Source organism: Hetaerina americana, unplaced genomic scaffold (genome assembly GCF_022747635.1).
Source record: "Hetaerina americana unplaced genomic scaffold, ioHetAmer1.1.p SCAF_7, whole genome shotgun sequence".
Taxonomy (NCBI): domain Eukaryota; kingdom Metazoa; phylum Arthropoda; class Insecta; order Odonata; family Calopterygidae; genus Hetaerina; species Hetaerina americana.
The window spans coordinates 39,321,574-39,345,595 of record NW_027287316.1 but is presented as its reverse complement, the minus strand read 5'-3'; the positions used below and the strand labels follow the sequence as shown (position 1 = coordinate 39,345,595).

Sequence of the window (24,022 nt, the reverse complement as noted above, 5' to 3'; positions counted from 1 at the left end):
GGTTACTGTTTCCACAATGTTAGTTTTACTGAAGGTAGTACAGAAGGGTAGAGGAACATTTGTTCATTGCATACATTGAAGTTGGGATCCTCTGAAAATATTACTATTTCCACCTGTTTGAGCATGTCCATGTTTAAGCCCTTCAGTATCAGGTTTGCTATGTGAGGTATGAGGTCTGTTCAAGAAGCTCCCAAACTTTTTTATTACAAAAAGAATACTGCACTAACAAATTATTGGCCAGAGTCCCCTTCAAACTAGTCTCTTCTCTAACTTATAAACTTATCCCAATGGTGTTTCCACTTTTTGAAACAGTCCTGTAATGCTTCATTCAGGATGCTCATAACCTTCTCCATCGAATTTTTTTCTATCTTTAGAAGGTGGCAAATCTTTTTCCTTTGAGCAAGCTTTAAGGTTTTTTGCTTGGGTAACAGGAAGAAGTCACATGGGGCTAGGTCTGATAAGTAGGGTGGGTGGGGAAGCTCAGCGGTCATGTTTTTGACTAAAAACTCTTGAGTTCTGAGAGACAAATGATTGGATGCACATTCGTAGTGAAAAAACCATTCACCGCTTTTCCAAAGTTCAGGCCGTTTCCACTCGATTCTCTGTCTTAGGTGTTTCATAACTCCCCAGTATTACTCCTTGTCGACTGTCTTGCCTTAAGGTAGGTATTCGTGATGTACTATCCCTTTTGCATCAAAATAAACAGCCAACATTACTTTGACATTTGAGTGAACTTGTCAAGCTGTTATACGGCAAGGGGATGTTTCACCAATCCATTGTGAAGATTGCCCTTTTGTTTAAATGTAATATTCAGAAACCTATATCTCATCACATGTTATGATCCTGTACAAGAAGGTTTCATCCTCATCAGCTCGATCAAACAGTTCCCTACAGACTTCAACTTGTTGTTTCTGGTCTGCTGTCACCAGGCGAGGCATGTATTTGGTGACGGCTCGAGGTATCCTCAATTTTTTAGTCAGAATTTCACAGCACAAACCAATCGAGATGCCTTTTACAGTGCGGGAACCTTTTACACAGACCACATACAAAGTCACAATTGTGATTGCAGATAAAGTTAAGCAGGTGCAGTTAGTCAGCATCACTTTCATTGCTCTCAAAAAGCTGTGGTCAATATTTCACGGGCTTGGGGATTTGTTTTGTAAGTTTTTAGTGAATTTTATGTCAAATCTATTTTTTCTGGGGACTTGCTGAATGACCCACTTATCAATTTATAAAAATTTTAAAGGCCATAAATTTTATAAATTTATTTCCTTTACAAATTTAGCGTCCATAATTAGCTTCATTATTATTGCTACCTAGTCATAAATTTGTTGACTAATGTTCCAGTTGCCTAGTATCATAAAACCTTAACATTAAATCTAACCCTATAATGGGAAAATTTTTTCCTGCCACTGTTAAAACATGATTTCTTTCCTATGTGCTTTGCTCTATTTTGCAAGAATGACTTATCCTCCTGTCTGCATTGGCTAAAATGAAAATTTTGAGTTTTATTAAGTGGAAATAGGGATGGTCACCTTATGTAATTTCCATTGATTCCTCAGACTCGTCATATCCAAGTTTTCCTCCCTGGCCGCATCCCTCCCAGTCGGTCAGGCCAGAAGGAAGGTCCTTTCTGGGATTGTTATGACTGGACCAGCCCACCTCCTCCCCCATAAGACTCCCATCGACTCAACATCACCAGCCGACTCTCCATCCATGTCTCCAACAAGGATGCCTGGGGGGGAAGGAGCCCTTGTACTTTGTCTTGGTACTGGAACAAAATGCGTGGGGGGAGGGCACCTCTCAGAGTCTGGTACAGCCCTAAATGATACACATGCGGAGGTGGTCGCGAGGAGGTGTCTTTTAGATTTCTTCTACTCCCAGCTGGAGGATCTGGTGCTCAAACAAGGTACGTTAAATCTTAACATAAAATCCATACATTCAACAGTCTTTCTCCCTTGTTATATAAAATTTTATTAATACTCATTCTAATTGCAAAGGTATTAAACATATTAGACGGAACTATTTTTTACCTTGTGTAGCAGCATTGTACATTTTGATGTGTCAAAAAAATAATAATTCATACAAGTGATGCTTGAAACCAACCTGTATGTAATGTAATTATCTATTTTTGTTGGGAATATGGCAGAATCTTGCTTCTTTACCCCGTTCAGTGTCATATGTGCCAAAATTAAACCTAGTATTTAAAGATGTGTAGTGAGAGATGTAGGAAGGGTGCATTGCCAACCCTTTGTTACAAATGAAGAATTTTTATATAATGTCTTAGTAATTGTGGAAATTTGATAAGATCAAGGAATTCAGATCCAGTATCCAGATGGTTGTTATTCATCATATGTTTTGATTCATCTGATTGCAAGTCAGTAATGTTAATGTCGTAATTAAGGAAACAGAAAAATTGCTAGTTTTATTGAGATAAATTTTTAAATATAACATGGTATTTTTCTTATTTGTTTATTTCTAATAATTATCTACTATTTACTTGCTGGATGACAAAGTAATTCTTACTGTATGACTTTTCTGAATTACTTGATTCTCATAATTTCCCCCGGGGAAATACCCTAATTTGGCAACTTAGCAGTTTTATGCAGTTACACATAAATGAGAAACAATATGCATGTGATTCTCATGAAGAGAAGAATAGATTTGTGAAGCCTCCATCTCAGTGTCTTTGTAAAATGATGTGCTAAGTGCAAACCATTTCGTTCCAATTGATATGAAAACAGTACAGTATATATGATATACTACCATGGCACAATAACATTAAACATGAACATTTCCATTCCAATATTTCTTACCTGCTGAGATATATACAATTCTGCCTTAATTTCCTGAATGTTCATTAATTTTTCACCAAGGGATCCCTTGCTTAAACCTATATTGCATCTGACGAGTTTGCTTATTGCCACCCTGCTAATTTTAATTGATTTCAAACTTGCCACGTGTGATTGTTAAAGGAAGTAAACTCAAAGATCTTTTAAGTTTACTCACTATTTGCTGGCTATTTTCAATAATTTGTTCTCAACTCCTGAATTTTAATAGCTACTATCAGTAAATAAACCGTTCTGAAGTAAGTCTCTGCAAATCAAGAAAATGAGGGAAAGAATGAATTGTGTTTGGAAGCTCTTGAAACGTTTCTCAGAAAATTATAACTGTGATTTTGAGGTTAATATCAATATGTTCTCAATGAGATTTTTAAGTAAAATAAAATAATTACTATATGATCTGCTAGGTGCCCTTGACTAATGTAAGATGGGTAGAAACTGAAAATCAATTAATGGATTCTTAAAATATTTCTTAAAGCAGTGAGGAAACTGTCAGAATCATGAGTTGTCAGGACTTGATTAGCTGGGGATTCTATTTTTATTTATGAAACAACATATTTTGAAATTAAAGAATGAATCTTGCTGGTCTTTTTTGTGAAATAATTTCATGAAAACTTGAAATAATTATATGAATTTTTGTAAAAACTTTGGGCAAGCATTTTAACCTTTTGGCTTCAATTTTCTCATAAAATTTGTGTAAATAATTTATTAAGCCAATTTTAATCTTGTTATAGTTAAACCTGGAGGTTAAAAAAATTATTTTCTTCCAGTCCTGAGCATTTTGTTTTGCCAAAGTTTAACTGTGATTGTTATCTCGGCAACATCAAATTTTACGGCAGTGAAATGGTGATATGTAATTTTCTTCTATGTATTCCACGCCAAAGGAGGTAGCTACCATTCACTCATGCTAATGTAAATAGGTTGTGTAATGTAGGCTGTTTTTTTGTGCATGAATCACAGGCTTTTTAGCTTTCCCTAGTTGTAAATTGAATATTTCCATTATGTCCTAAATTACTTCATGGATGTTGTCATTTTTTTCCTAGAAGCAGCTCAAACATCAATATTTGAACATCGCCCAAGTGGTTTTGGCTACCGAGTCAAGCAGGGAATCAAATTCCATTTGTACATAAATACAGCTCCATGTGGTGATGCCAGGTGGGTCATTTCATTTCATGCATGCCTGTAATGATTTTACCAATGCTACATCGGTCAGTAAAATTGCTAAGCATATTGTGAGAAAAAATAAGTGTTGATTTATTCTGACTTTTGGCAGTAGTTGTCTTGCAATCGTGGTCAAGGTTTAAATGGGAATTTTCACCTTTTAATAAAAATTCATCATTTGTAAGGTGATGTGGAGAATTTCTAAAGTGAGTGATATGCTTCACCTGGCCATTATTATTCAATTTGAGTATTTTTACAATGCACAAAATGATTCAAGGCACCTAGTAAGTTAACTGAAAGCCTCCAACCGCTGCTCTGGCATCTCCTTCAAAATGTAATGATAGCTTCCCAATAAAAGCAAAATTTCTGTGGCTTCCAGCATAATACCAAAGATTGTGAAATTTTATTTTTATCACTTAAAAATTCAGCTTATGGCCACATTATAAATCATCACCAAAAAAAATGCATGCAAAGGTTTTTGATAGTGTAGCATTATAATGAAGTTATCATGAGAAGCAACGACCAATGATTATGCATGGCCTACTACTTCCATGTCAATAAAGTTTAATTTTTCTTGTGATGTTTGTGATTGCTATGATTTGTTTTCACCTTCAGCTGTTTACATGAAGAAGAAAGGTATCAAGGAAGCTTGATGATTCACTCAAGTGAATAGATGCCATAGTCATCACCTAGCTTATGAGTTCTCCTCCTTGATTTGTCAAACCATTTATTCATCATAACCGAGCCTTTGTTTTTTGTGAAAATATTTTAATTTTTGGTGTGCAAAAATAAAAACTCTTTCATATCCAATGCTATTTCTGGGAATTTTACTCAGTGATATAATAAATTAATTTAGAAATTCAAATAACTGTGGAAGATGCCACGAAATTCACGTTAACAGTCATCTGTTTATCAACATCGAAATGCAGAAATTTTGCTTTGTTAAGGTCATTCTTTTTGACTGAGACTCGAACCCATACCCCTCACTTTCCAAGCCCCTGGAGATTCTCTATCTCAGGGTGTCAGTTGCTTAATTGGTCAAAGCACTCGAGCGGAAATCAAGGGGATGTTACCTCAAGTCCCAGTCAAAGTAACACCTCACTGATTGTGATCAGTCGAGCAGTTTGCACATAGAAAGACCAGTCTCATCGTTTGTTCAAAGACCTTTTTGTAAAGTAATTAATAAAATTAAATCGTTAAAAAATAATTTAATCCTCAAGATCATGCAATGTTCAATGTCTCGAGTAAACTCCCAGAATTTAGTGTGAATACTTTGGCAGAAAAATTAAGTTTAATGTGTGCACTTCAAACATTTTAAGAGCAGCAGTGATTAGTGATTGTTTTATTAACATTCATAAATTAATGGGTTGGAATGTGTGTGATCCAATTAGAATTTTATGCATGTTATTATTTATTTTGTTTTCCCGAAAAGCAATTCAAAACCCTCAAAAGAGAAGGGAGCAGGTGGTTGCTAGTAATGCATTGACTTAATTTCTAAAATGAGCTATCCACAGAATGAATGGCAATGTTCTTGGTCTTCCTTGGTTCTTATGTTTCTATGTCATTTATTGGTAGAATTTCTCTTAATTTTTCAGATTTTCTCTGTGTACATTGACATTGTTAACAATTTTTTCACTGGTGTACCACGAGCTAGCTACTTCCTGTTTTTTTTCCCCCAAAGGACTCTCTTCCAAGCACAATGGATAGGTATCCATCTTCTCTATTCCTGTTTCTGGGCATTTTCGTCATTTCAATGGCTGCTTGTATTAGCCTGGGATAGTACCATTTTTCTTTAGCAATAATTTTTGCTTCTGAAAAAGAATGTTTTGGCCTGTTACACTTCAAGCGTGTTTCATGATGGTGGAAGGTTTTTACACAAAATTGAACTTGGTGATTACATTGTGCTTCTTAAGGTTACTCAAGCTTTTCTCCAATATTCTAGAGACAAATGGGATTATTACATTCACCTTGGGTTATGTCTGATCATCTGCCTCACAAGTCATTTTGGGGAATTGTCATGTTCTCTTCTCTGGTTTCTGCTATTGGTTGCTTATCTTCCTGTAAGGCCCTTTTCAGGACCAATTTGTTTCCATAGCTGTGGCGGCTCAGAACATTCACCTGGTTTCTTCTCCAATTTTATCGACTTGGCATTAGAGATGTCATATGCACAGAAGTGACCATCATATTCATCTTGTGAATGATAATTGAGGTGGTTTCCTGTTGCCTTCCTCAGTAGTGTTTTTAACGTGACACCATCACTTGCTGGCCACCCCACTGGGGTCAGACGCCATTGCAGCCGCCTTACTGAGGAACAGACGCTGCGTGGACTACCTTTCGTCTGGCTCCTAACCTTCGACCTATCTGGTATAAGTGTCCCTACCAGGAGCAATTATTATCACTCCTGCGAGAAAAGACTCGTAAAAACTTTGATATGGAGCATAGCTATGTATGGTGCAGAAACATGGTCATTGAAGCAGGAAGATAGACGTAGATTGGAGGCTTTTAAATGTGGGTGTGGAGAAGAATGGAAAAGGTGAAATGGACCGAGAAGAAAACAAATGAGGAAGTACTTGGTATGGTGGGCGAAGAGAGGGGTTTGTTGGGAGAAATCCTGTGGAGGCAGGAAAAGTGGATGAAGGGGATGCGAAGGGAATGCGTGAAGCGGGATGTTGAAGACTGTAATTGAGGGGAGAATGTTAGGCAAATGAGGAAAGGAAAGGAAGAGGATAGGGATGTTGGACGGGATGAAGGGAGGAAGAAAGTACTCAGAAATAAAGAGAGACCTGATGTAGAGTAGGATGCAGGATTTTGTGTTTTGTTAGGAGTAATAAAATATTTATTTTGGTAGTTGTGTCCATCCAAAAACCTACCTTAAATGGTAGATTACCTTAAAAAAATTGGCACAATGTACAAGTGTTGCAACCAGTGAGCCTTTTGTCCTGGTGGTGATAGTAGGTGGTGTTAAGATAGTGGTCAGTGTGCATCTTCTTCCTATATTCAGCATGCACAAGTTTCCAATTGTTTTTCTTTTTCAAGAGTACATCCCCAAGAAGAGGAATTGGTTATCCTTCCATGGTGTCTTCAATGGCATCATGCTGAATGTTGAGGAGTCTATAGAATCTTTCCAAGTCCTCAACTCCATGTGGCCAGATGACGAATGTGTTGTCCATGTATTTCAACCACATTTTGGGTTTCTTGCCATATGCCACAATGGGTTCCATTTCAAATTCTTCTCTAATAAGGAGATTCACCACCACTGGAGAAGTGGCGAAGCCATTGCTATCCCTATCTGCTTGTTTGTAAAATTACCTATTCCTCATAAAATGGGAGTTATTATGACTAAACAGCACTAAGTTGCTGAAATCTGGAAATCCCCGGGGTTGGAGCCTTTTGATAATTTCCACAGATTCTGTATTTGAGACGTTAGTGAAAAGGTATTCCACATTAAAGCTGAATATGATGTCTTTGTCATTGATGGTGAATCCTTCCAGAATTTCAAAAAAGTGGGATAAATTCTTCATTAAGGTCACTCTTTTTCCATGTGTTTGGAGTTGTTGCGTTAGGTGTCTGGCCAGGTGGTGCCCCATGTATCAGAATCACTGTGACTCACTATAGGTCTACATGCAATACTCTCCTGCAGAATTTTAGGCCAGTCATACATGTAGTTTTTTTGATTTGGCAGCAGAAGGAAGTAAGCCCCTTACGTGTTGCTCCTTGCATGGAATTGAGGACTTCTTTATGATGCCCTGTGCATCTCGAACCATTTTTTCTGTGGGATCAGTCTTCAGCAACATAGGTCATATCTTGGAGTGATGCAGGTTTTTCATCTTCTCATTTCTAATATCAACTGTGGCGTTACTTTGTCTGCAGTTTGTATGAGGAATCTGCCAATGAGAAACTTTTCCACAGCAAAATAATCCATTATAAGTGTTAATGGCACATATGCAATTTTATTTTGAAATCGCTTTGTATTTTGAATGAATAGCAACACTTAAGTATAGTTGTGTGGTTATTAGAACATTTAACCAAAACTGGAGGGACTGGGTTTGATTCACAGCAAGTTTGAATACCATCAGCTTTTTCTAGCTGTGCAATATTTTTAGTGCCAGATCTTCCCGGGAAACTACCGGTGGCACTATAGGAAAGGAATTGACCTTACCTACCCTTTAAATTGTGAATTTCAAATACTATTGAACTTAGCACAAAAGAGATCTACCCTTGCCTAACAAATGAAAGCTTAGTTTAATTACCATGGTTATTTTGCTTTTTGACTCGTCCAAAAGTGAAAAATTTATACTCTTTAAGGTCTTGCGTGTGTTTCTGTTGTATGATGAAATTGATAAAATTCCCAAAAAGAGCATTAAGTGAGCCATAATGTATATTTCTGCATGTCATAAACCAATGCAGCTTTTCAATGTTATCCGAGTTATATCAACTTGAAAGACTAAAACTAAAGAATGAGGCCAAATGGGTTATTTGGTAACATCATCACTTGGACATGGAATGCTTATAATGTGATAAGAAAACACTACTTCTCATGATATAAATGCATGTAAATGACTTTGAATGATGCCAGGCTTTTTAGTGCAAATTTCATTTCAACATAATCTGTGGATAGGGGTGAAACAAGTCTCATTATCATTGAGTTTAGGCACTGGACAAAGAGTTAGTTCTGGCCTTTATATTCTAGTCCCCTTCATATAAAATATTCAACTCAAGAAGTAAAGGTTTTTAAATTATGAAACATTTTGCATCTCGATTGAAATTTTAATGTTGGTGTGTGCTGAGGTTAGAAAAAATTCAAATGTAATGCAGAAATCCCGATTCTATTAAGTGTATTCAAATGGTAGAAAATTTTTGTGTGCTAATCTATCTGATATGAGTGAATCCTAGAGTTCAGCAATGCTGAAAATAATTGTGGTTTCCTAATGGAAAAATTGGTAACAAAGTATGCAGTTTACTTAATAAATTTGATAAAAAAATTTATGGGGCGCTCCTAATAACATGTGTACATAATTAAGGTATTTTTTCCATGCTACTGGTTCTATATAGGGGTGTGTGAAACCAGAAATTTTTGTATCACTTTGGATCATAAATTGAATATTAAATTAATTTCAAATGATGAATAATTAATTAACCACAAATTGAGTAGCTTCAGGCGTGATGTGGTGGAAGTCGAACATAATAAATAACTAATCGTAGCACTTTTCCACTTGATAAAATTTATTTTACAACTGGGTTTCGATGTATTACATCAAAACCTGGCCATACAATAAATTTGATCAAGCGAAAAAGTGCTATGGATGCAAAAAAGTGATATTCATTAATTAATTAACCAAGTTTTGCAGGAAAGAATTTGAGGTCTTTATTCAAGAATAAATAGCTGGTGTAATAAAATGACATAATACTACAACTGAATTTGCTTCTCCTCATTAAATACAAATATATTATTTCATGTAATGGAAATCACATAGCAATTCATCTAAGTATATATTTTTTTTAATGGGATAATTTGGTATAAATATGATAGCTGTATGCTTTCCTATGTCAATCTTTAAGATATCGATGCTTCTGCTGCTCAGATATTCATTTACTAGTTTACTCATTAATAACTACTTAAGTGAATTAATAGAAAACTACTGGTTCTCAAGGTTTAGAGAAATCTACAGAAATTAATGTATCATATTGAATTGGAGATTTCACAGTTACAAAAATCAATTTTATTGCCATGCATGTTTAATGCAAAATGCATTTTATCTATAAGAGTTTACGATGAGATATTAAATGATGGCAATTTTAATTTATGAATTTACAGGTTGGTACAATAGTTTGCCATCAGGGTTTCCATCACTTCAAGTCAAAAGAACAAAATAAATATTTTTTGACCATGGATATGATAGATTTTGACCATGTATCATGTCAGTCATGCAGTTTATGCAATCACTGGCATGAAGTGTTTTGAACTAATACAGGGTGTGGCAGCATAACTTCCTTTTTTGAAAGCATTTTGCATTTGAAAAAAGGAAGTTATGTTGGCACAATCTATATCTTCTGGTTGTTAAAATCCTTAAATTCTTGGAAATGTTTGTCATTGCATATCACTCTCCGCCATGCCTGATATTATATTCAAGAAATGTCAAATTAATTTGTTCTGCTGTAAGAATTTGGCACGCAATACAATTTGCTTGTGTTCAGTCAGTTATGCAATTTCAGTCAATGCAGCTCATCAGTGATTGCATTCTGTAAAATATTAACTTATATTTTTGAAATTAATAATAATGAAGCTTTTCCCACTTCTAGTTTTTAATAAAAGTTACTCTTTATTACACTGATACATCTCAATTTATGCATAATATTTTATTAATATAAAGTCATTTTTTCCCTGATTCATATTACTTCTGGTCAATGCATCTTTAAAAAACTTGGCAGTAGATAATCCTATTTGACATAATTAATTTAATTTATTTTTCGTCAACCTTTCTAATAATTGTAACAGCAATTGTTGGGTATTTTTTTCACTATTGTGAGATTTAGACCACAAAAAACATTGTTATTTGAAATTCACAGTTTAGATTTTGCAACCATGGTTTCACTGCTGTACATAGTCATTAGGAAAAAATGATGGCTGGTAATTGAATGTATTTTTTATTGGGTGTATTTTGCATGGTGGGGAAACCATTGTTTTGAAAAATAAATTGTGATCATGGAATAGCAACTTTTTTTATCCTCTGAACCTCATAATGGAAAAATTCCACCTTTTTAAGTCTGGAAACTATTTAGCTAGTGAAGTAAAATCATCAGTATTTCCATTCTTTTGGAATTCTAGAGCTTTGATGCCACTATAGACTTCTTTTAGGCTATTGCTCGATGTCTTCTCTCCCAGATAAAAATTTCATTTGAGCTTCCCACACAATCATTTCGCTATCCAGGATTTTCTCGCCGCATGAGCTGGGGTGTATGCAAGGTGCAGGTGACAATCAGGCCGCCAATGGCTCTGGTGGTGGCAGTGGACAGGCAGGAACCCGAGGTCTGGGCACATCGGGTGTAGTTTCCTCATCAGCCCCTCTGGACAGGCACCCCAACCGCCGAGCACGTGGGCAGTTGAGGACCAAGATTGAGTCAGGAGAGGGTACTATACCAGTCAAGTCATCTGATGGGATTCAGACATGGGATGGCGTCATGCAGGTATGACCTCTCTTCCCCCCTCCTGCCTTGCGTAAGTTTTCAGTTCAATTACAATTTCAGCATGCTGTTTGTCATGCACCAATTTAGCATTGGTACCAGGCCTGATAATTTCTCAGAGAATGGTGGTGGCAGAACCTATATGGAAGGAAAATTATCGAGTATTCTCAGAGGAATTCAAATTATTAATGTAAACTGAAGGGAATGTGGTAGACCAGATGTAGAGCATTGGACTACAGACCTGGGGGCACAGGTTCAATTCCCATGCAAGCCCCTCTGGACAACCTCCAAGGTGTGTGATTTTTGGGTACCAGAATTTCTTTGGAAACCATGACCAGCACAGGGAAAGGATCTGGCCCCCTTACCCTGATGTATGAATTTCATGTGCCGTTGGGCTTAGCATTGGGTGAACTATGCCATCATTTGACAAACCAACCTTCCGGTTGATTACTGTATCTTTCATTTTTAATGTAAAATGGAATAGATGAAATTATCTGGGATAACTCAACCCAAAGTTTATTTAGCTTGGTTTTTTGCTTCTCGCAGCTGTCATACCATGCCATGCTGTAGATTGTCTTTGGGAGAAAGTATTTAATTGATGCTCAGAGGGAAAATAAAGTACCAAGAGGGATAAAGGTTTTCAAAATTGTAAAAATGAAAATCTTGAATTCAAATAAATGTTGAAGTTTTTTTTTTACATGAGTTTCTGTCACCAACATTTTGGGGAATTGTCTAGCATGCCATTGCTTGTTGCATGGCATCATGTGAATGAACGTAATACACTTGTGTAATAATTAGAGGAATGGAAAATCTACATGAATGCTCAATATCTCGCAAGTGTGATTGCATAAATATTAGTTGTTACTTATTAATTAGCCCTTACTTGTTCAATTTCATTTCAATGTTGAACAGGTTATCCACTCACTTTTTTTATAGAAGTTGTCAATGTATTTCAGATGCAGTGAAATCCCTTTTTTAAGCTTTTTTAAAGGTCCAAGGAATAAAATTTACATCATAGGATTATGCTGTTGATGGGGACCCATACTTTTCAGGAACTGGAAGCAAAAAATGCCCGGAAAAAATGATATCAAATGCACACATATCAGTCTTTGCCTTCATGGCATAGCTCCAGGCTACAAAATTAGTGATTCTGATGTTGATCCTTGCTATATTATCCTGGAGCAGCTTTTTATGATGTCCATGAAGGGTACAAAGTTTCTTGAATATCACCCAAGATATCTTGCAGGCAATGGAATTGCGTGTACATGATGAAAATGAAGAAATAACAGTAATGGCTACTATTATTTTCAAGACATATCATGCTCGTTACATTGCTGAAAGGTATAGTTAGTGCTTGGAGTGCATTTTTAAGCATCAAGCTACTATCAATACATTGATGCTGCAACCAATGCCAGTTGATAGCAATTAGCAACCAAAATAATTCTTTCTACAATAGAATTAATAGACTAAAAGGAAGCTCCAAGTAGAGGTGGAGTTTGCTGTGGAGACCTGCTTTAGGTATCCATTATTTCAACATCCTTCAGAGCTTCATGCAGAGCTCTTCGAAAAAATCTTCCTGTGAAATATGTGAATTGCTGATTATGATCACCAAATGGTGAAACTGCTGCTATCAGTCTGTTCATATTTCATAGGATGAATTGCTATTAAATGGGAAAAACTTGGATGAAGTGAGTTCTCATGTAATGAAAACATGAAAAGTTTTTTTCAGTTCTTGTGGGTAACATTCAGAGTCAGTTAATAATGCATTTAGCAGCTGTCAGGGGGGTTCTGGGTTTAAATACCAGTTGATATATTATGAGAGTCCATCTAAAAATCCAGTGTTGTGATTTTCTGGTCACTAGAAATTCGTGGTAGACCAAATAGTGGCACATGGAAGGGAACTGAATTGTGAGTTTCACATGCCTTAAAACTCGGAAGGATGCACTACCGTCGTTTATCAGAAAAAACTTCCTGGTTGGTTACTGTAATGAATACCTAACCTTTTCCACTTTTAGGTGGAAAATCATAACTTTAGAACTGAAGTTGTTTTGTGTGAAGGTTAATTCCCAATAACATACCTATTGACTTGCAAGTTTTTTCGGATATAATATGCTATTTCGGCTTAAAATATTGTTTTTTCTTTTGTTACATAGGCTACATTTTTTAATGCGCTAATTTACCTCTGGACATGAAAAGCTTGTTTTATCAAGTTAACCCTGGGAACATTTACAGTGGGACTAAGAAGAAGGGCAGTATCATTCAGCATCTAGTTAAAGTACTTTTAACTGGCATAACATTTTGAATAATTCCCTTGAAATCTTAGAAAAACATCCCCTGCTCATGATGCTATTCCAAAATGTCTCTATGCCTTGATTAAATGGACCAGGCATAAGTATTGCAGTTTCCTTTCCGCCTCTCAATGAACGCATTTTTGAACAATCTTCCACCGCACCATGTGAAAGTCTTCATTAGTATTTTACTTACCTCTAGTCTTCAATCTCCATCATCAATCATTAAAGAAACAAATTCTTTTGTAAGTTCCAGAGTAATAATTCTAAATATGCGGTTTGTTCTACAAGGTCCAATTTTTTCTGTCTTCCTTTATATGTAACAAATTCCACACTTCTAGGGACTCTCATTAATTTTATTTTTTCCTGATTTCTCTCCATTCCATGCCCCTCACATTGATTCTATGATGCACGCTACATTTACTGCAGTGATGTAATAATTCCATTCCTGCCTCCTATTAACTGGTGATGTTTTCTGCGCAAAAGTACGGGTATAACTTATGTAGGAAGTATAAGTTTTAACATTCAAACTTAAGCTTAAAAACTTTCTGCTCAAAAACATTTTGCACACCTTTAACAGCAGAAACTATAATTATAACAAAATATCCTTTAAATCAGGAAATAAAATCCAGTAAAAATATATGGTCCTTCGGCTAAAGTTTAAACTTAACTTCTTGCTATTTAATTAATTTATTTATTTAGCCTTAGTCCCAAAACAGCACTTTTTGGCCTTTTTACATCATAATCTTGACACTGACAACAATGAACACGATTACGAACACCAAAGCGGTGGGTGGGGAAAAACCAGCCCAGGCAGGAATCGAACCTGTGACCCTTGGATTGGCAAAGGAGGACGTTACCCTACCTCCACCAGGGCTAAGATTTTTAGATTTCAAATACATCAGGATGACATGTTTTATTAACAAAGGAATAATTTTAAAAATATTTCAATTGATATATTGTAGTAAACATCCATTTGACCAATTCTGGATGATTTTTGACTCAGGCTGACCGGCTAGCCGCACAGTGGCATGTGTTGTTGGTAATGGTACTATCATTAAATTGTTTGGTCATTTCACTTAACTCTCCCTCAAATCGCGTGGTGACATGACATATAAATTATCATTTACCCATCATTGACCTGCATTGTTGGTGTGCAAAAATTACTAGTTCACAAAAAATTCTTGAACATTTCTCAAAAGTGTCAGGTAATTGGCAGTATCACTTAAATCAACATAAACTCCATTGAGCGTGACAGCGGTGAGATGTTTCAGTGCTCCACTCAGCTATTGTAATGTATAATACTTAAATGGGTTTGCCAACTTATTAGTAAATAGTGTCAACTGATGGAAGTTTTTTTTTACAATTGGGTTAAATATAATGTGGTACATAATAGGAATCAGGGAAAATGCCAATGAATTAGTGTTGCTTAGATTGGCTGCGAGACATACATGTATGAAAACATTTGGTAGACTTTGCATAAGAGTAACATAAAAATACATTGCCGTAATGGATAACAATAAGTAGATACAGTTGACTCTTGTGCATCATTTTGCTTGGGATCTTTTTCTGAATTAAAATAATTTTCTTCTATATTTTGAGGCAAAAAATTTTTTAGCCAAATTTTGGCTAGGCAAAACCCCAATTAATCACTTATATGTTAAATATTAATTATGACATAATTGGTCACATTCATTGCAATCGGGCATGTAAATAAAAAAGACTAAGGTTCATCTGATTAATAGAATCCCTGAGTGAAAAATCAGTGGAAATATTATGTAGTTGCCAAAATAATTCCAATCTTGAATGTAACAATTCCAATTTTGAAATTACTAATCTCATGATATAGTTATAATCTTGATACTTCAGGAAAATTTGAGTCAGTACTCGATAATATCTAGCTGAATTATTCCAGTGCCTTGTATTGAGTCCACCCTCCCTAGAAATCACTCATTTATTAACTTTGACAGCTCTATGGAACTCGCGCAAATGACCTCAGCTGTCAGTCGCGTCCCCTAAAACTACTACTACTCTATGATAATCTTGTTAATGACATAATATCTTAAAAATGATGAAATAGCTTCAGTTTTGTTAATGTTAACTCTTTTTTAAGTTTTAAAGAGTAATACTACCGGTATGATGTGACAGATTAATTTTCCATCGTAGTATATGAGTTTAATGCAAAGTTCATGTTGCACTGAAATTTAAAACATCATCTCTCGGAAAATATGGCCCTATGACTCAAAGTATATCAAATATTGTTATTATTTGTTAATGAAATTAACAAGAAGTATTGTTAATTTTCCTTTGTACAGAAAAGTTTCATCAAGTCATTTCTTACCTCAAAGCCTCGTGTAAAAAGTGATTCAATCACTGCTGAAAATAGATTTTATGCCTCTTTTGCTATTTCATCATTTATTTAATGTCTTTATTTAGGTGAGATTGAGACAATATAGCCCATAATGAATAAGAATTACTTAATTTTTCCACACAAACTTTTATTTTTACGACCTGGTTTCGACGAGGATCGTCATCATCAGGACCTGATGATGACGATCCTCGTCGAAACCCGGTCGTAAAAATAAAAGTTTGTGCGGAAAAATTAAGTAATTCTTATTCATTATGAATAGTTTCCACAAAGTGACGGCGGATACTATACACAATATAGCCCCTTTTACCACCTATATTATGGCTTCTTTATTGAGAAAACTTCTCTGCAAAAAGGCCATTCGAATTTTTTTTCAAGGAACTTATACCTTATTTAATGCAATTCATAAAAACATTTATTAATATTTATTATCTCCCTAAACAAACAAATGTTAAAACTTTTTGTTGTTGTGAACATGTGAATGCAGCTTTTACATTGTTAATGTGAGTGTTACCTAGTTAGATCTTAGTTGTCAATGTTCATGTAAAATTATTTCCATTGCTGCTTCTTGTCTAATGTGTCATTCAAAGTTCAATTATGTGACACTGCTGTCGTCATACCTTTTGCAGTGCCATGTTGGAAACTTTTTGTAGTTCTTTAGTATTTGTCATTGTTTAATTTTTTGTATATTTTGTACACTTCTGCTCAATGTGCTTTTTTCTGCTCTTGCCGTTTGATGTTTTATGATCAAATATTAATTGGATATACATTTTGTCTACAGTTAAATTCCTTTCACATGCTAGGACAGCCCTTTTTTTATTTCCTTTCAGAAGTCCGTAAAGTTTTTGTCAGGTACCTTTAGTTAAATTCCACTCATTATTAACTGAAATTTCAGTTTAAATATTTGGAATTTGTAAGGGATAGATTTTTCATAAACTGGCATTATAAATTAGACAATTCTTAATTCCATTCAGCAATTTTTCACTTTGCTTAGGTTTACGTATACAGTGGAACCTCACTTAACAAGCACCTCACACTGGGAAAAATTTGCGTAACGAGCAAAAATATTGGTCCTGAAAATGACTTGCTTAATGAGCAACTTTTCGCATATGGAGTGACAAGGAGAAGGTAATTCCCAGATTCATTGCACGCCTGCTACTGCAGTTTGTCTCTCACAATAGTTCTGCTAGAGACAAACAAATATCTTAGTGTCGCTAGTGATCACACATTTTTCCAAACTAGTGTTCAAACATATTATTAATGATATTTTTGTGCAAAGCTCAATAATATTTTGTGCATAGTTTTTAAATTGACCTCAAAAAAAAATTGCAAGAAGAAAGCCATTAGAGAATTAAAAAAAAAAATAACAGTAGAAATGAAAAGTAAAATCATTAAAAATCAGGACCAAGGTGGGAGCATGGCTGGTCTAGTATTCATCAACAATCGGTCGACATCAACGATTGGCCTTTTCTTCAAGAATAAGGAGATAGATGCTTCAAATTGAGTGATGAGTATCTATGCAATGGTTACGTATTCTCAACGATGTTAAAAGGTTGCTTCTCATGTGCATAAGTCAAAAGCAATTGGAATGCGACTCCGTTAACAAGAAAATAATTTGTGAGAAGGGGAAAGTGATTTTTGCAGACCTTGTTAATAAAATATCAGGATCATAAATAACCGAAGAAGTATTTAAAAGCAGTCATGTGTGGTTCGAGGAGTTAACGAGAAGAACCGTCATCCATGGCATTGTGAGGTGTAATAAAGCAGCAAGCTCTGAGTCTAAGGCAGCAGAGAACTTAATCGGTGACTTCAAAAAGCTCGTACATTCTGAGACTTACCTGCCACAACATGGATTTAATTGTGACAAGACTGTTCTCTTCGGACAGAAGAAGCGGAAGCGTATATTTGTGCTCATAATAGTGGATGAGAATGAATTGCCCAACCACAAGGCAATGAAAGGCAGGCTCATGCTTCTATTTTGCACAAATGCAAGCAGCGATTCTTAAGCTGCTGCTTGTTAACAATTCAAAAACTCCACGAGCCGTCAAGAAGTGTTAAGTCCAAAACAGCCGGCTGAATGAAATGTCGAGGTCACAGGTAATTATTGCATCATACCATGCTTAAGAGGCATCGCCCTAATAAGGCAGTGGTGATGTATGCCATAAATTTATTTTAAAATCATTTTGTGTTGCATTTTCACCTGATTTGGAATCGTCAGTGAAAACAAATGTCTCTAGACAGCTTTCTAGTAAGAAGGAACTGGGCACAGATCACAAATAATTAAAAATTTATTTCGATTATTTTGCTTATACAAATCAAGTTCGCATTCACAGTTGCTTCATTCCGCAAAAGAAGAAAAGGTGAATTTAATCCACGATCCTTATCTATGTATTGAAAATTCTTTGAATAAACATTCTACATAATTTATTTTTTGTAGTGTAGAAGGCATTATTGTATTTTAAATTAATTTTATGCAAAAAGTTGTTAAACTAAACAAGTATTTTGTTTTACGAGAAAGATTGTGGAATGGATTGCACTTGCATTATGTGGTTCTGCTGACTGTCATTCGAAGCCAATGTGTCTCAAAGAATTTATATGAAATCATAGGCTCCAAGAAATATATAATTATTAAATAAAGTACTTTGAAGGATGTGTTAAAAAAATTTATTTTAGTTCACAAGACCACTTATCCTTCTGATTAAGCTACCTAAGGTTACTTTCAAGTTTTTAGTTTTTTAGGATAGGCAACCGACAGCTAAGGTCTTTTACGCCTTTAAGGATTGATGGGAAAGGAAGGGTGGAGAGAAACCTGGCATCGGCATTAACATTCTCTTGTTGATAGGTGCCAAGGGATCTGCAGTTTAACGTCCCATTTGACGGATGTTGTACTGACTCAAAGTGCTCTCCACAAAGCATCTCAAGTAGGGATCGGGATACCACTGAAATATATCTGCCACCTCTGGAATTCAAACCCGGGCTCCCTTAGTGGGAAGCCTGGAAGTTAGCCACTGCACCATCCCGATCCCTGGTTGCTTTCAATATGATATCTTTAGCTAATGACCAAATTACACTATCAATAAGCAGGTGGGTTTTTTCATGGCTATAAGACAAAACTAAAAATCCATTCTAGGGTTTAATGTTGTTTAACTGATTATTTTTTCAAAATATGCATTTGTATTTTTAAGCCATTCTATATGCCATTGTCAGTTTCCATATCTGTTGTTCTGCCGGCAAATGCTTTTCTCAAGAACATTTTCTTCTATGCCTCACATTTCTAAATTATTTTTAAAGTGATTTGTTGCTGTTTTCTATAACCATTGCTTCAGAGTTCATAGAATACATTTTTATATGCATAGGGTTAAGGCCATTCAAAAAGTTTTTTCTTTTGTTTAATGTACCTTGATTTCAAGTCAGTCATGAAAGTGATTCTGTCAAAACTGGCATCATGGAAGATTTCAACCTTAATTTAGTATAAGGTGAAACTTACATATTTACTTTAAAATATGTCCTTGCATCTTAAGGCTTTGGTGCGCACAGTAATACATAATACAAAGAAGTATGAGGCTATTTAATAATTGTAAAAAGCACAGGAAAAACCTTAGATTGGGTGGGAAAATCTGGAATTGGGGAGAATATATTATTATGTAAGGATGTATACTATGTTTACCATTAGCTTTTTATGTCTCTGCGTCCTCATGAAGTAATGTAAAATTCAAATTGTATTGCACCCTGTGCAAATCTTTTTGTTTACAGAAGTTTGGTAGTAAAACTGAAGACCTTCTCAGAAGCACATCTTAATGGTGGGATATGTGATTATGGTGAAGCAACCTTTAAATATTTTTTAAAAAACCCTTTTTTTTACCTCTTGAAAATTAATGTTTTCAACTTGAAAACCTTAAGTCAATAGGCATCTCCATATTGAACTTTGTCTTATTGATGTATCAGGCCATGCCATAAAAATTTGGTTCGTTAAGGAAACAGATGTTTACCAATAATGTGATAACATATTTTAATGCTCAACTTTTTGTATTCCGATGGCATGTATAAAGATGTTCTCTTTTGCTGTCACTGACACCACAATATGTAAGTTATCTGGAAAGGAACAGAAAGACAAAATCGATGGCCATAGTCCACTAAATGAGGGATGATTGAAAAGTAATGACAAAACTACTTTTGAAATAGTGCTCTCATGGCAATTGTTGGTATTAGAGATGCAATCCCCAGCATAAGATATGCAGATGGCAGATGTGGTATTGCAGAAATAATGGAAAAGGAAAATGACACTAAGTAATGGCGTTCGTTATTTTACTCGTACTATAAGATTGGTTTTGAAGAAATGAAATGAGACTGTCAAATAGAAATTAAGGTGGCAATAGTAAACCCCAGAGCATCCACCATACTCCTTAGATTTGAGCTCTTCTACTTTTCAGTTTCCTGTGACAAAAATTAATTTCTTCAGAGACAGGGCTATCAGAGGCTGATTAAAGTGTTGTGCACTCTTGGGTTATTGCAACATTGAGAACAATTGGGGAGACATCTTTTGCCATCTTTCATGGATTACAGGGAGAGTGTGGAAAGATAAATTCATGTAAAAAACATGCTCATAAATACCTCTAATGTTCACCTTAACATTGTAAAAATGCAATGCCAAGCATATTTTAGGTTGCATGGAAGTGTTCAATCCAAAATCTTCAAAAGTCAATTTTTTTTCAAATTATGGTGATATTTTGTGGGGGGGTTGGCCTATATTCAAACACACAGCAATACAAAATTATACCTCGCATGTCCCCAACAATGGGGTGAGTAAATTATACTAATTAATGGTTCTTCCAAAATATCATTTGGAGGAAGTATAATAAAAGTAATTGCAATTTATTAAGTAAGTTACTTTCAATATCGCTAACCTTTTGAATCTTGTTGCAGAAATTGTCACCCATTAGGTATCAAGTGAAATGGCATCCATTTTTGTCTCATTTCTACCATAAACCCTGGTCAACTCCTTGAACCAAAGGCCATGAGGTGAGAAAACTGACAGCATTCAACACATTTTTCTCAAAACATACAGATTGAAAAGTTCCATATAGGCTTCTCTTTCTCATGAAAAACACTTAGCTCTCTAAGAATAGCATTAAATTGGGGTTTCACTGTTATTTGCAAATTTGCTTCCAAAATATATCCATTTTAGGTGAACCAGATAATTAAAGTATGCATTTTTGCAAAGTATGCATCAGGCTGCATTTTTGTATCCTGTCCCTGGTGATCCTTAGATGTCCAAGTGTAAATTGCTTGTGATGCATGTTACATTTTTCCTTTCTGCATGCTGCATTTTTGCATTTGTTTGCTATTTACTGATAATTTATGCTCCTATGCTATGTGTCCATTACTAATGTAATAATGCACTAAATTCAGTAAATGCTAATATTTGTGCATGCTTCCTTTCAAGTTAGTCTTAAAAAAGAAGTCATCTGAGATTCCATCCTGAGGGGATGATTCCCCAACTCATTAAAACTAAAGAATAGTATCCTACACATCTAATCACCTCAATTTGAATAATGGCCTCATTTTATTGTTTTGCTGTTCATGTTAGCGATGACATTGAAAGTCTGAGTGCTACATCAAATTATCAAATGTACCTGTGTGCTAAATGCACCTTTTTTTCAATGGTGTAACAGTAAAAGTAAGTTTATATGCATCTCTCACAAGTTCAGGTTCCTCTGATATCACAGCACTTCTTGGAAGGCACCGAGGAAGATAAGTTATTCTTCCTACCCCATTCTCTTTGGCCTCCTGAGCTAAGGATCACTGCATGAGGTTTTGATGAGGAATATGCATATTAGTTCCCATCCAAGGCCATCAAGCTCACCAGCTTTCACACTGTTAGCATCCTTCTCTTATCCCAGTGCCTCATTTCTTTTAACAATTCATTGTCTCTGCTAAATACTTCTCCCAATGCCTTCCCACAGAGAATAGTTTTCTCACTGCTTCCATGATTGAAGTCTCCCTAAAGTGTCATATTTCGAGATGTTGACAAGTTTATATATTGCACTTGAAGGAACATGCCTAGCTCTACCAGAGAGCGTGCTGTAGCACAAGTGACGTATGAAAGGTCAGTAAAAAAAGTTTCCCTTTATGTTAACAGATGGATTCTTCTGTGTTATAATCGGTATGTTTCATTGAAGACTTGAATTAATTTCTTCTATGATAAGTAATAGCCAAATGAACAGGTCTTAAGCGATCATTGCTTCATTAGTCTGTCATTTTCAAGGTGATGGATAAAACATAATCAGTTTCCCAGATGATATTTGTTAGTTACTGCCCATATTTGAATTAATGTTTGCTTCATAAAAAGTTATTTGGTATCTGTCCATGTTACAGTCTTTTGGTAGTTTTTTCTTAACTTGGATGCTCGAGAATGAGGTGTTTGCCTATGATGGTGCAATGGGTACACAAGTTTATGTTAAGGATTAGTGAACATGGTGAAATATTCAACTTGAACATTAGGTTTGGCATAAGTTTCCAGAACCTTTCAACAGGTTAAAAACTACAACTTAACCACCTAGACCCAGCTCATCAGTTTTTACTCCCCTTCTTAGGGCTTAACCCTAGTGAAATAATTCGTGTGAATAAAGAATTTAAAATTATAATTTACTTTTAACATGATTGATAATTTGTAGAAGTCTATTGGCAGTATGGTAGTCATAATACAAATTCACCTAATTTACTTTGAGAGGAACCAGTGCTTGGATTTCTTGGCGTTGGGTATAATTTAAAGTGGTTTTTCTGCATTATAATCTATGCTAAAATAAGGTATGTTTACATGCCAATGAAAATTGTAAAGATGAGCCTTTTTTGGGTATTTTCATGCCATTCCATTAACTATGTAATACATTATCTGAAGTCCCCATAAATTGTTTATCTTCTGAATGCTTACATGCTTCTGTTTTCCATTTGTAGCATTCATTCGTATGACTATTCAATAAAGACACTATTACCATTAGTAACTTTATTAAAATAATAATGAATTTGAAAAGAAATTCAATGGATCTAGATAAATCATTGTTAAAAATAATTTTATTTCTTTTTGCCAAAAAATGTTCCATTTTCCAGGTGGAATGTCTACGTTTTGCACAGAGGTACTGCAAATTTTAGGGGTTTCATAGTGAATATGTTGCAGAAATGTAAAAATTAATTAAGGTGAACAAATTCATTATCAATAGCAAAGTTCCTCATTAAAAGTGATGTTTTATTTCCAATATAAAATTTTCTGCATGGTGTCTGGAAACTTCATGTGCAGCCCACAATTTTTATCCTCACTCTTATCCTTGTTTTGACCCAAGATTATCGTTTTAGATTTGTAAATACCTTTATCGGGGAAGTTTTCCAATGTAAGGGCTGAAAAATTATCAAAACTTGAAGAAAAATATAATTTTATTTATTAATTGGAAACTTCAAAATGCATAATATTGTTAGTGTTCAATTTCATAGTTTTGGCCACTGCCAGTTGAATTTTACATCGGGAGATAGTTCATTACTTTTCTAAACCTATGAAAATTAAATGGAATATCTCAAATGCTCAAACTATGGAACAAGATTTGATAGACATGGTTTATCATCAGGATAATTATAGGAGACTGTCAGTTCATATAGGAATTAACATGGCATGTTCCCAACTACTTTTGCTGGACCACTCATGTAACTTCCAGTTATTGTGTTTTGTGCTATATTGATCCTATTGTTTCTCATCTGGTGGAACATTTTTATTTAATTTTGAATACAGCTATCCCCAATTCAGCATGAGTGAAGCTAACATCAAATTATTATTAGCGCCAATAACCGATTCTTCATTTGTTGTGAGAAAATTTTCCAGTTGAACAGTTATCAGGTGTAATGGTCCAGCATGAGAGTGGCACCACTTTTTATTGATGTGACACTTTGCGAAGGCATTTTCTTGACCCTCAGAGGAACTATTCTTTCTTACTGACTTTAGAGAATGCCCATGGCTGCAAATATTTATAAATTTATTTGCATAATAACGTTTACCATTGTTGAAATAAAGTCAATATTTTTAATGCATTCTAATAAGATCTGTGGGATAGAACAACAGAGACCGCTTTTTCAGTTTCTAACAAAAAGTGAGAGTGATTGAATGCTTTGAATATGGAGATATCACATTAGCATAA

At 35.1% G+C, this 24,022-nt stretch overlaps 1 protein-coding gene across 3 annotated transcripts in view; it reads left to right on the top strand.

The window, feature by feature from the left end:
* Window positions 1–24,022, top strand: part of Adar (Adenosine deaminase acting on RNA) — a 72,390-nt gene that overhangs the window by 20,937 nt on the left and 27,431 nt on the right. The window contains exons 10-12 of one of the 3 annotated variants that reach the window (XM_071594813.1): window positions 1,563–1,909; window positions 3,893–3,998; window positions 10,934–11,189. In XM_071594813.1, the coding sequence (XP_071450914.1) occupies window positions 1,563–1,909; window positions 3,893–3,998; window positions 10,934–11,189 (709 nt within the window). Of the gene's footprint in view, window positions 1–1,562; window positions 1,910–3,886; window positions 3,999–10,933; window positions 11,190–24,022 lie in introns of all 3 variants that reach the window. The other 2 variants (XM_071594812.1, XM_071594811.1) reach the window with 2 other exon arrangements.